Here is a 13,499-nt window from a genome sequence, read left to right as displayed (position 1 = left end):
TTATTCTATGTTCATATGCGATAAGTTACTACATTACTCGACGAACGATTACTGGACGTGCCTGTATGAGCCTTTATGTGTATGAAGAGGAAGAAAAAAGGAATGACGAGTGGGAAAAGTACTTACCATTACCACTTGTAGTGAATTTCGGTAATGAAGTTTCGCTAGGTCCTTGTCCGCAATCAAGTGTTCTGATACTCGCTAAACCACGTGGTGTCACTCCTAGAAGTGCTTCAGCGGTCGCGCGAACATCACCAGCGAAAGAACCATCGGCTCGTTGCTGATTAGTTAACCATGCTAAAGCAGCTGATCTATTCCAATTATCAGCAGGCTCATTTTCTGCTTCCTCGAGGGCTTGCATTACTAAGGCCGTTGTACGAACGTCTCCGAAACTACCATCGAGTCTTTGCTGTTGTGCTAAACCAATCGATGGCTTGCGCACAAAATGATGGAGATTTCGATGTCTGTGGTCCTGAACGATGCACCTTAAGGCTAAGATTACCATTGCGACGGTATCTAAGATCAGAAAGAGAAATTATGAGATGAAGGAAAGTGATTGTTTTGAGAAACCAATTCGGAAATAGTCTAACAATAAGAGCTCTTTCATATGGGGCTATAAAAAGTAATCGCACGTTATCGTATTTATTATAGCACTTACATACTTGTTAGAGGCAATGCGTTTTCTTCACGACGTTGTAGCAGATAGCTCGCCGCTATCTAGCCTTACCGTAATTTGTGACTGGGCCGAGGGCTCGGGTAAGGACCTTGGCAAGACGCTTGAGTGCATGTTTGAAAAGTCGATAGCCGGCGCGATCCCATGGCGTTGAACTATGAAACGAAGCGTCGATGATACGACTGTTTAGAGTTTATAGAGCTTATAAAGAGGATGCGTAAAGTAGTTGACTGACGCGACGCAAGGTTGTATTGCCAAATAATAAAGACTTTGTCTAAATCTAAAGTCTAAAGAATTTGGCCAGATGAGTAGGGAAGGCAATGATACCTTTTTTGTAAGCAGACTGTGACTGTGAAGGACCGCGCGATACTTATCTCTCCAGAATCTTGAAGGAATAAACCTATCCTGACAAATTTCTAGCTTACTAATTAATTAGATACAGGTATATACTTTCATATGTCTGCAAAAATTTGGTACTGAGAGAATGAAATGTGTGTAGAGCCTGATAGAAGAAACGCTTCATTGGAAAATAAGGATATTTGCCAATACTTTAGCCAATGTATATACGTATATCATAATACGTGTGTGAGATATACTTTCGAGACTAAAATATGGGAAATACTCATGTGATACAATATCCATTTAATTCTGTAACAGGATGTCGACCATTTGCTCTTGAGTGATACTTCATTTCAAGCAGTCAATTATCCATTATATTAATAAAGCGGTAATAATATTCAGTGAGATCATAGTTAACACTTATTATGTGCTTAGATATACGTTTGCAATAAATATTTCGTAATTTCTCTGTACAGTAGTGTTCGCTTTTGTGTTCAGATTTGCCAATTCTTGGAAATAGAATCTCGATGTGCAGATCCCTCTCTGTACACGTTATAACATGTTGCGACGTACGTGTCGACGCCTAGGTTTCATGAAATTTACATCAGCATCAGTTCACCTCGACATTACCAGTTCTTCTCCATTTGTGATTATGCGTGATACCGACGTTGAACAAGTGTTTCGAAATGTCTACTTATTTTCCATATATTCCAGTGTTATTATGTTGATTACAAAAATTAAAAAATTAAAAGTCTGAAAGAAATGGGCATAACGATGGTTAATGGAGACAAAGAGATTTTTTAATTCAAAGGATTGATAAACAAAATTCAACGATAAGAATCTACTGTAAATTATCTTCGGCTACCTTCAATGGTATGCTTGGTATGCTACCCTCTAGCTCTACGCGTTGAAACTTGCATCCAAATCGGGCTTTGCTCTCCACTTAAGATCGGATTCTGATTTTTGCATCCATACAAGTTGCTTTTGATACCGATTCGCTGATATGGAACTACATGAATCGTAACATGTATCGTGAAATCTAAGTATCGATGCATCGCAACATGTCTCAACGTGTACAGGAGCCTTTACGTTGCTGTCTCATTGTCTCACTGGAGGCCGCGTGCTCCCGTGCCCGATATCAATATCTCACTCACATTCGTTCTTTCGCCTTCCCTCGCGATCAGGTAAATTTTCAGAAGTCACCAAGCCAGATATGCACGCAGATTTACCTCAGACTGTGAAAGCTAAAGCGAACAATACTGTGAATTTTCCGATTGGTTTCATATTGCGATACATATAATTATGATACTCGTGTCTTATTGCGTTACTAACGAAATTTTAAGAAGCTTTGTATAACACGCGTCATCTGTATATTCATAGAAACCAATGTTCGAACACAAACGTTTGTAAATACTTTCATGAGCCTGCGTATCCCCATATAAAAAAACTCTTAACAACTCCGACACAATCAGAAGAATATCGGGAAACTCTGAAGGCACTCACCCACATTGTGATCCTGAGCAGCGTTCGCAATGTCAAGCAATCGACGTATCTGTCTTTTCCTTACATGAGCTTGTGCGTTGCACGCAGCTAGCGTTGTAAGGGCGAATTCATAATCGGTCGGTGGTTCGTGATGTTGAAGCGTTCCAATCAAGTCGTGACCGTGAAACTGTCTTGGATCCGTGCACATGGCGTTTAAAGCAAGAGTGTAGCGTGCTAGTCGAACCGGTGAAAAACCAACTTCTCTGTGTCTATAGAAAAATACTGTCATTATTTTTTCAATGAATAATAACAAATCTGCGGATTTTTACGCATTCATGCGGAACTTAAGGATACAAAGATATACGGAACGCATACAAAATACAAAACTGTTTAAAATATATTCAAAATGGAGTATTCGCTATAATTTTCAATAGGTAAAACGCATGTTTGCTTAAATTCTACTTCATTAATTGGCTGTATGAAAACATAAATTTGCAAAAAAGAATTATCTAAGTAATTATCGATATCTCATCCACCTCATTTCGATAATTTTTAAATATGATGAAGAAATCAACATACTTGATTATACTTACAATACCTGCAAAATACTGTCGTTATCACTATACTGAATTCTGTCTACAATTGTGCGTTCGTGACAGCGTATATTGTCAGTATTAGTTGCCAACCGTTTCACAACGGCGCGGTATATGGATAAAACAAAACAATTTTTGTCCTTTGTTTAACGTTCATATAGGTTTGGATTCGACCCCATTTTAGGGGACCGATGTGAGGTGACCAATACTGACACATAGGCGCACGATTATAAGCAGAAGTCACAGTAACGACACACCGACAGTTTTTTACGAATATTTTGGAAACTAAATCCTAACGACGATTGCATGTATAGAAAACAGTTGTTCAGAATCATGCCCCCGACGACATATTCAAAAGTGATCGAAATCGGCTGAGTTGAGCGAGATATCGATAATTACCAAGATCTATGGCCGAATAGTGATTAAAGAATTTTGGATTTTAAACTTTCACGGTGTTTACTAGATGACAAATATTTTTTGACAGACATATTTGTGATTCTTCGGGTTTCGATCCTGCATCTAACAATACATTGCGCTTTATTTTATTCAGACGTTCCTCTTCGGAGTTCCTTTTCACTTTTCTGTCTATTAAAAGATACGTTCGAAACTCGATGAACTGCAAACATGTCATGATGTTTTGACTTCCTAGAGAAGGACGAACATGAATAAGGATTGTTTTTGCTATAGTTATAAGTCACTCAATTGTGAATGTCATCCAACTACGTATAGAACCTTGTTCTTATCTGTACTACCGATTGTGAAACTATTAAAAAACGAGTATTTTTTACCTCCATAATAGCAAAACTATTTCTAGCTCCATTTGTTTGCTGCTAAGTTGCAGTTCGAGGGGAGCGGCAGGTGCAACATTATCCTCTCGCGAGAGATTGCTTAGTCGGAGGACCAGCAACACTCGATGAGTGTCGTTTCCCCAACCAGCATTTTTATTTCGTTGACTCCATAACCATGTAGTTGCTCGTTCCAAAATGTTTTCCGCATCAGTATCGCTTGAACTGGACTCTGTGATGCTTCCCACTATAAATTTAATTAATTGTCTGTTAACTTTCTTTTATTCTTATTATGTATCATGTACAATGACTCATAAACGTATTTGGACACTTATACAGGGTGGTTGGTAACTGGTGGTACAAGCGGAAAGGGGGTGATTCTACGCGAAAAAAGAAGTCGAAAATACAGAATAAAAATTTTTCGTTTGAAGCTTCGTTTTCGAGAAAATCGACTTTGAATTTTCGCTCGGTACGCGTGCACTTTATCACGTCTCGTTATAACGGATCTCACTGTAGATCGTTGTCTCGATGGAAAAATTAAAAAAAAAATTGTTATTCTATATTTTCGACTTCTTTTTTCGCGTAGAATCACCCCCTTTCCGCTTATACCACCAGTTATCAACCACCCTGTATATAATAATTTCTTGTAGAAGTATTATCTGTGTGTGGTGTACGAAACATTTTGAAATTTCATTGGCACTGCAATGATCCGATAATCGTGAATGTATTGGTGAAGTTTGAAACAAATACTCTTTTATAAAGACTCTTTTCATTGTTTTAACGTCTAAAATCAGGCTTACAAGTAACCTCCCACATTTTCGAATAGTTTCTATCGTAGATTGTAATATATAAGTCGGATGAAGGAGATCCTTCTTTTATTAACAGAAATGCCATCGACATTACTCCAAGCAGTGAATAAACATAATTTAATTGTAAATGAAATGTAAAGAAAATATACATTATATATCATCGTTCATTTTTTTAATAGAATTCAACAAATATATAATTTATTGAGTTTACAAGAAGATAGTAAGTATTGTTCCTAATGATTAATTTGATAGTTTAAAAATTATGTAGAGATTACAATGTGTTTAGAAAAAGAAGATCTTTCTTCGTAAAGAAACTTCTTTCCGTAATTACCTTTCTCATTTCTTCGAATAATTTATTATTGATTATTAATTATTTATATAAATATATTTATAATAAATTAAAAAGTTGAAAGTACATATTTTTCTAATAATATACCAAAAATGTAAAAAATATGCAAAAGATCGAAACAACAAAAAAGTTGTAGTCATTTTATAAATCATTCTGAATTCTTCGTCTCGTCACTGTATTACACTATCAAAGGGTTTATATCCAAATCGATGTGAACAGATGAGTCACGAGTATAAAGGGTTAGAACTGCAAAGAAAAACTATACCTTTGGCATAGGCCACATTCAACGTGCACAAACACGCTAGAAACAGGACCATTACAGCTGCCATACTTGCTCTTCCCCACATTTTCACCGACGATCGCACGATATTACCTGAAAGACAACAAATATTAACAATAATTAAAACGTTCCATTACTTTTCTTCGCCTGATTTCACCTAACGGCTGTACACTGCGTTTCATAACTATGAAACCACCCTAAAATTTTCAATTTGAGGCTGAAATATTCTGTAGAGAATATCTTCAGATTTGTTTCAAATTTTACCAATATAATACCTACACAATCAATACAAATATCATATATATATATATATATATATATATAATCCAGTCTCATTACTATATTATACTGCGGATTTTGAAACGTTTAAAAAAAATCTCAAACTAATTTAAGAATTCGCATGATATCCAAAAATACAGAAAATTTCCAGAAAACAGAGTGTTCGTTACAGTGTTTGACATTTTGAATTTGTAAAACAATGTTCTATAAAGCTTTCATTTTTTTCATTCTATCGATAAAAATACGAACGAATATCGCAAGTCAACCCGTTACAGTGCCAATGAAATTGCAAAATATTCCGTATACTTAGCCACAATATACCCACAAAAAGCATCTACAAGTTCATTCAATATTTATACACATTCAAACATTTTCACGAGCCATCTGAGTTCTCTAGCATTTTTGTTCTTTCCAGACAATACGTGTAACCTATCCTTTTCTAGGGAAAAGTATCGTGCAGCTTGTTTTTGGGGAAAAAGAGAGAAATGACGAATCGATTGAAGATTCTTGAATGATTTTACAGTCATGAAACACAGTCTATGGCGTTATTAAATATTACTTCGTATTCACACTATTACTTTCAGCCAACTATTCTTATATTCTTCGGGATCTTGAAAATCGCTCGATCATTCGTTTCCTTAATCGGGACCCGATTGCCGATACGAGTGTTCAATGGTCAAGGCCAATGATTGTATTCGCCTATATCAGCAATGATATGTATAAATGTGCAGAAAGTTGACAAGTAACGGTCACACCGGCAAAAAAGACACTATCACCACCGCGGCTACGTTCGACGTCGCTACGCCCGCGGAAATGCTACTGGGAACAACGCGTGGGAATATTGCGTGGGATCGATATCACGGCATTCGCCATCCTTCCAGCCGATGTACATATATACACGCTACTCTCTGACTGTATAGGTAAATACATGTGCCTGTGTTCTCCTTTTCTCTGCTGGGGCCTAGTTGTTCGCCTCTTCCTTTTCATGTCACTGTCTCTTACCAGCACCTACTTGCCAACACCACTGTGTTCTCTTCGCACCCTCTGTCCCACCTTTGCCACAATTATTATCATTTCACTCCCTTCTGCTATTCTTATCGGCTTATCAACTCGATGTATGGGCATAGTGTATAAAATTCGATTGCTTATGTAATAACTTAAAGAATAAACAAATTTTTGTACAAGTATCTATTCTTGAGTTTGTTTCAACGTCTAGAATCCAAACGTGTCCCACTGCAAAAATGGTTTTCGACGCTGTGTGTATGGATCCGACTTTTTTGAAATTTCGTTGGTTTTTTTTCATTTTTCAGGCAATCACGGCGAAGGCTACGAAATCTGTTATCGATGAAGGAACCATGTGTTTATACGTTCGTGATTTTAGATTTGCAGTAACTGAACTACAACGACAAGGAAATTTGTAATAGGCTTGATAATTATAACTCACATTTCCTTCCTTTTCTTTCGATTTGTCGAATTTGTACGGTTTTGTACGATTTTGTACTCGAAATAGAAAAAAAGTTACATAAAGTTTGGACAAGCACAAAAAGAAAAGAATAATTCCCTCTGCTTTCTACGCAGATCGCTTTCGCGTTCGATTCTTTTCCTTCTTTCAAACCCATTTTTTTATTTATTCGTTCGTTTGATTCGACGTAAAAACTGACAACATTTAGATACGACACAAAAACTGTCATTGATTTTATTCAAGAACTACCTTAGTATTAATACTAGATAAAGAAAGGATAACAAATATAGTAACATTCATACTGAATTTTGTCCTTTACCATTTGATCTCATCTCATCGTGTCAACTACTAAAATATTAAAAAACGAAATCGAAACAATTCTATCCTCTAACAGATTCAGCTCAAGTATTATACAATCAACGTATTTCAAACAAACATAAAATACCAAAATTTTGCAAATACACATGCACATTGTGCATAATATACAATTTACTTACCTTATCGAAAACGTGCTAGTTAAAACACACGTCTTTGAACGCACGTTCACTTAAATGTTTAGGATATTTTTCGGTATTAATATTGCCTAAGAATACGAGGGTTGGAGTGAGGCACGTTGAATCGAACAACTACTGTTAAGAGCGATGCAATGAAAGCGCATAAGGGGTGCAAAGGGTTTCAAGATCGCCCTCTTTCTCGCCCGTTATTGCAGCACACAGATTGGCGCGCCATGTTTAAGATCGCGCTACAGATACGAAATAAAAATAACATTTATTTCGTGATCCATGAAAGTATTTAGACACTCATCATGAAAGAAACTTTTATATATTATATTATATATTTTACATAAATTACGTTAAATCTGTAATGAGATATGATTATCATGATTAGATATATGATAAAATTTGAAATCAATACAAGAATGTATATACATGCAAGTAGAGAAGTTACAAAACTTTATATCCAACATATGTTTGTAGTAATGTATTTAGTAAACTATTAATATACAGCGCATGAATAGACATCTTAAACATAACAGATCCAATGTTGATCCTTATTAATATGTATAATTGATAGTTGATTGTTTCAATTTGTGATTTCCGACAAATATAGTGACTATAAAAAATATTTGTACTTACATAACCTTATCTTCCGATGTAGCGTTCTTTTAGCTAGTCTTGCATTTCATTTCCACAGTTTCTTTGTAGTTATATGAAAGTACTACTAATGATAAATGACATGAACTTTAATATGTAATTAACATGAAATTAAATACTATTAATTTATTATTGTACTTAAACCTAACTAATTATTATATAAGTAAATGTCATAACAAATACAATAGTATACAAATACTTCTTTTAGTCATTAATCAAGCTTAACGTAATCAATATCACAATATCAGATGCCTCACCCTGTACGTGTCAGACAAAGACAATCATGAAATGTACGAGTATAACAAATGAAAGATAGATAAAGTAAACATTCGTAGATACGAACAAATAGTCAATGGACACTTTTTCTGTATAGACAGAAAAAATTTGCTAGTTAACCAAAGATATAAAATTTGCTCTGGAAGAAACGATAAAAAGGATAGAGAAATATGGCGACGAGATCAACTGCGCAAGAAGAAATGTTATCAACACAAGAAAAGTTAATCCTCACTGGACAATTTATCAAGCTATACTGGAAAATATTGTTTGCTATAACCTGGGGTTTGATACTGATCCCACCTCTGCTCGTTCATAATTATCCGGTATCAGACTTGATAATATCTAAATTAGTAGTATAGTTTACACACACACAAACACACACGCGCGCGCGCATGCCGACACTCGTTTCAAATATGACAATTAATTATTAATTATATATTACATGTACAATTAAAAATGAAAAAAAGAAAAAAACACTTGAGCATACAACTATTTTATGATCATTAGTTTACTTATTCTATAAATTTGTTTAACAAAATATTGTCATTATGTTTAAAACGCTTCAAAACAAAATAGTTAAAATATTGCTTAAAAATGTTTCTGTTGAAAAATTAAGATCTTCGAGTTGCGTGACACATATGAAGCAAGCGTGCGATTTTTATGTATCTACAACAGAATATGATGATAGAATATTCGTTTCATCATATTTGTAGGAAACTAGATGCGCCTACGCTGTATTAGTGATGGCTGGATATTGGATCACTGAATGTTTCCCCATGGCAGTTACCTCGTTGATTCCACTGGTGTTATTCCCAATATTTGGAATATTAAGCACAGCAGATACTTGTGCTTGTTACATGAACGACACTATAATGGTGTTTATAGGAGGTTTGGTTCTTGCTGTCGCAATTGAACACAGTAAACTACATCTACGAATCGCCCTTGGGGTGATGAGAACAGTTGGCTGTACTCATGGAAAATTACTTGGCGGTCTTTGTGTTGTAACTACTTTCATATCCATGTGGGTTTCAAATACTGCAGCAACTGCCATGATGGTGCCGATCATATTTGCGGTTTTGAATGAATTAGAACAGGTGCGATATCTAATTTTGTTCTCCTCTCTTTTTAATTCTCTTCTTGTGTTACTTATCATGTTCTTTTCAGGCTGGACTCTGCCACGTCTTCGAGGAGATACCGGTACCTCCAGGATCAACGGACCCACCGTAAGATATGGAACGAAATAATATGAAAGATAAACAAAACATGAGTAAGGAGGGAATTAGAGAATGAATAAGCATTAGAGACGGGAGCAAGGGAGGGAAGAAGGAAAGAACAAAAGAGAGAAAGAGAGAAAGAGAGAAAGAGAGGAAGAGAGAAAGAGAGAAAGAAAGAAAGAAAGAAAGAAAGAAAGAAAGAAAGCAAAGAAGGAGATAACAATTTTCTGATTCTAACATTACACATCGTAGGGAACGGAAACCGACCAAGGTAACGAAAGCTTATTTAATGGCCGCAGCGTACTGTGCAACTTTTGGAGGTACAGGAACGCTCGTAGGCACCGGAACTAATCTCACTTTCAAGGGTATTTTTGAAAGCACATTTCCTGAATCTGAGGGCATTAGTTTCACGCAGTGGATGATAGCACAAATGCCACAAATGATTATTAATGTCTTTTTAACGTGGATTTACCTTCAGCTAATGTTCATGGGTTTATTTAGACCCCATAGCAAAGATGCACAGATAGCGAATATTGGAATCGAAGGAGAAACGGTTACTAATCAAGTAATACGAATAGTTGTAAATTCCTTACACGATTTACTTTCATTCATTTATTGAATCTGTTTAAAAACTGTTTAAAGGTGATACAGGAAAGATACAAAGAACTAGGTGGCATTACGTTTCACGAGGCAGCAGTTGCCGTCCTTTTTATTACCTGTATATTTTTATGGTTATTCCGAAAACCAGGCTTCGTACGAGGATGGTCTGAAGCAATAACAGAAATGTTAAATATTTGTTTACATACGGTTCATTCATCTCTCATAATGAAAAAAGAATTCGCGCACGTATAAATACATATTCACTGTGCACCTTTACTCATCTATGAATTTCATTGACAGAGATGTTCGAGATTCAACGCCTGTCATATTCATATCTATCATGATGTTTTTCATTCCGAAAGATTTGGATTTTCTTCGTAGCTACAACAAAGACCGTGAGTATAAAAGAGGCAATTATGAATGGGCAATAGTTCTTCTGTATAATACAACTTATCTGTTTATCTACACATTATTTTTGCTTTCGTAGCCGGTGAGAGACCCGTCAAATCTTCAGAAGGTTTGGTCACATGGGACGTGATCCAAAGAAAGATGCCTTGGAGTTTAATGTTCCTTTTGGGCGGTGGATTCGCAATATCCAGAGGCAGCATTGCTTCCGGTTTAGCAAGGAAGGTCGGTGAGACGTTGGTGCCGCTACGATACTTTCCCCCTGTATTGATCATGCTGTTTGTTTGTTTGTTTATTGGCACTATTACGGAGTTCACTTCCAATGTCGGTATTGCAAACATTACTTTACCAGTCGTTGCACAAATGGTAAAAAATTACATGGACATTATAATGTTATTCAATAATCTATCCTCAGCTTGTTAATAATCACTTTATTGTACAGTGTGTTGCAATGGAGATACATCCCATATATTTAATGATACCAGCAGCTATATCGTGTTCTTACTCTTTTCGATTACCAGTTGGTACACCCCCAAATGCAATCATAGCAGCCGTCGGGCACATTCCAACCAACTGGCTAATGATAGGAGGTTGCGGTCCTTCTATATTCTCTCTCATAGTAAATGTTGCTTGCTTTGCTATATGGGGTACTATAATTTATGATGTCAAAGAATTTCCCGACTGGGCTAAAAGCAATCACCCAGCCAAAGGAAACCCATGAAATCGTATATTTCATTCTTTCCTTTTTTTGTTCTGTCTTTTCTTTCAGTTCTCCTATGCTTGTAACATATATCGTGTTTCGTTCATTTCTCTGTTAAATAAATGTACACTGATTAACTGTGTCTAATTGCCAAATTAAAATATTATTCATAATTGAACGTAATAGACTCTGTGTGAGATATGACACAGTATATACGTGAATGTGTATATAATTAAATAATAATCGCCCAAAATACAATCACAGATCTATATAATTTCGATTAGTAAACCAATTAGATTTTGACTACTATTCATGTATCAAAATTTAATATAAACTTTATTATAAATATAATTTATAAATATATATATATAACATTTATACCGCAATGCATCAATGTAACGATTATGTTGGCTGCATCTTTAACACGGATAATTATTACGTTGGCTGCATCTTTGATACGGATGATTCAATCTTTTTTGGACTCGAATTAATTTCTTGCTGTTCTAATCTACGATGTCGTAACATAGTTGATAGTACACCGTTAAAACTTGCAGTCTTCTTCTTAGCACTTCCTTTTGGAGTGCTTTCCCCAGTTCTACGAACCGGTAATCTCGGCGACGACATCTCATCCATGAAATCAAAGTCTGACTTTTCTTCGGTCCTAAACAAAAATACAAATGGAATTGATACAATAGAACGAAAATAAGCTATGATATGACAAGCTGTGTACTAGAATTATATGACAAACAGTGACTCGTGAAAGTATTCGAGTACAGAAACTTTTTACAAATATATTACGCACAGTATATGAAACATTTTGACATTTCATTAGCACTGTAACAAGAAACAAGTATCATAATTATATTGATAAAATTTGTAATCAATCTGAGAATGTAATAGAAATTATAAATTATGAATGTATACTGTGAAAAGATCTGAAATAATCAATTATTTTTAGTATAATCAAGAGACAATCTCGTATCTCATATTATGGCTAAACTTTATTATCTCCTTAAGTGTTGAAATACTTTTGTGAGACACGGTGCATCAATCTCAACATTTAAAGTTAAAATGTGGGATAGTAGATACTTGTACTCCTGCGAGCCATTATCTTGCTGCCGATTGCTTGAAGGAACAGGTGATGGACCTCTTCTACCTGGACACTTCCAGTCGAGTTCCAAAGCTCTGTTATTGGCTTCGAGGGCCTCGATCAATGTTAATATATCGTCAGGTTTCAAAGTCCATTCGTTCTAAATGAGCACGAAGGTAAAAGGAAAAGGGAGAGAGCTGAACGAACTGGATAAACAACATTCTATTAGTCCTTCCTCCATCTTTTACTCACTTTTCCATCCATTTCGTATTTCTCATCGTCTGAACATTCTATCGACCAATCTTCTTCGTTGCGCTCCATCTTTTATCACCTCCAAGTTATATAAAAACCTCAATAAAATAATTAATATAAATTGAAGTAAAACATGTAGGATCGGGTTAAGAAAAATTCAACACTTAACCTCGAACGAAACTATTCGGCTAACATCAGTAGCCATACCACTCGTAATAACAAAATTTAGTTACCGATAACGTCACTAGTTGTCGCTATTGATCAACGTGTAAATTCAAAATTTCGTATGCGTAATTGCAAAAATGAAATCAAATCAACATAGTCGTCGTATATATACGTATACAAAATATATGATATTATAAATAGACAATAAGTATACTACTTTCTATTTGAAATAACCAATTAACTCCAATTCGTCCTTTCAAAGCTCCAGAACTTAACAATGGTTAATTTTGATACATTTCATGTTTGTCTAAATAATGTAGACATTTGTGAAAGGATAAGAAATATGACATGATTAAACGATAGAGAAGTAGATTGACAAATACGATACGGCGAAAGACCGAGTATTGAATATTATGGCACGAATGTTCTTTCCCACGATTTTCATATCATGCTAAATCATGTCACAATACCATGATACGAATGTTTGTTTAGCGCAACATGCTACCTTTATTCATGTAAAGAAAGGAATATGTATGTACTTTGATGAAATGAAACTTCCACCGAATTTGTTTATTCCAGGTGATCTTATTTT

The 13,499-nt window shown here is 35.4% G+C and overlaps 4 protein-coding genes across 9 annotated transcripts in view; 2 read left to right on the top strand and 2 right to left on the bottom strand.

The window, feature by feature from the left end:
- LOC117239412 (uncharacterized protein CG3556) overlaps positions 1-8,550 on the bottom strand; it is a 28,141-nt gene extending 19,591 nt beyond the window's left edge. For 2 of the 6 annotated variants that reach the window (XR_004494436.1, XM_033504926.1), the window contains exons 1-5: positions 6,149-6,752; positions 5,296-5,403; positions 3,876-4,119; positions 2,516-2,763; positions 127-516 (exon numbers count right to left, since the gene is read on the bottom strand). Coding sequence is in view for 1 of the 6 variants with exons in the window: in XM_033504926.1 (XP_033360817.1) it covers positions 127-516; positions 2,516-2,763; positions 3,876-4,119; positions 5,296-5,377 (964 nt within the window). In the remaining 5 variants the exon portion in view is untranslated. Of the gene's footprint in view, positions 1-126; positions 517-2,515; positions 2,764-3,875; positions 4,120-5,295; positions 5,404-6,148; positions 6,753-7,548; positions 7,748-8,430 lie in introns of those variants that run through there. The other 4 variants (XR_004494440.1, XR_004494437.1, XR_004494438.1 and 1 more) reach the window with 4 other exon arrangements.
- A 72-nt stretch (positions 8,551-8,622) lies between these two features.
- LOC117239415 (protein I'm not dead yet-like) lies at positions 8,623-9,822 on the top strand. The gene is made up of 3 exons (XM_033504933.1): positions 8,623-8,804; positions 9,195-9,575; positions 9,646-9,822. The coding sequence occupies exons 1-3, from the start codon at positions 8,652-8,654 to the stop codon at positions 9,706-9,708; spliced, it is 597 nt and encodes a 198-aa protein (XP_033360824.1). The 5' UTR covers positions 8,623-8,651; the 3' UTR covers positions 9,709-9,822.
- A 48-nt stretch (positions 9,823-9,870) lies between these two features.
- LOC117239416 (protein I'm not dead yet-like) lies at positions 9,871-10,558 on the top strand. Its single transcript, XM_033504934.1, has 2 exons — positions 9,871-10,260; positions 10,338-10,558. The coding sequence occupies exons 1-2, from the start codon at positions 9,985-9,987 to the stop codon at positions 10,545-10,547; spliced, it is 486 nt and encodes a 161-aa protein (XP_033360825.1). The 5' UTR covers positions 9,871-9,984; the 3' UTR covers positions 10,548-10,558.
- An 814-nt stretch (positions 10,559-11,372) lies between these two features.
- On the bottom strand, positions 11,373-13,113 carry LOC117239417 (PAXIP1-associated glutamate-rich protein 1). Its single transcript, XM_033504935.1, has 4 exons — positions 12,743-13,113; positions 12,490-12,650; positions 11,782-12,061; positions 11,373-11,511 (listed from the first exon to the last, which is right to left on the bottom strand). Exons 1-3 carry the CDS (start codon positions 12,809-12,811, stop codon positions 11,836-11,838), a joined length of 456 nt encoding a protein of 151 aa, XP_033360826.1. The 5' UTR covers positions 12,812-13,113; the 3' UTR covers positions 11,373-11,511; positions 11,782-11,835.
- Between the last annotated feature and the right edge of the window lie 386 nt (positions 13,114-13,499).

This window comes from Bombus vosnesenskii, unplaced genomic scaffold, assembly GCF_011952255.1.
Source record: "Bombus vosnesenskii isolate JDL3184/JDL3185 unplaced genomic scaffold, Bvos_JDL3184-5_v1.1 scf7180000013991, whole genome shotgun sequence".
Classification (NCBI taxonomy): Eukaryota; Metazoa; Arthropoda; class Insecta; order Hymenoptera; family Apidae; genus Bombus; species Bombus vosnesenskii.
This window is presented reverse-complemented; position numbering and strand designations above follow the sequence as displayed.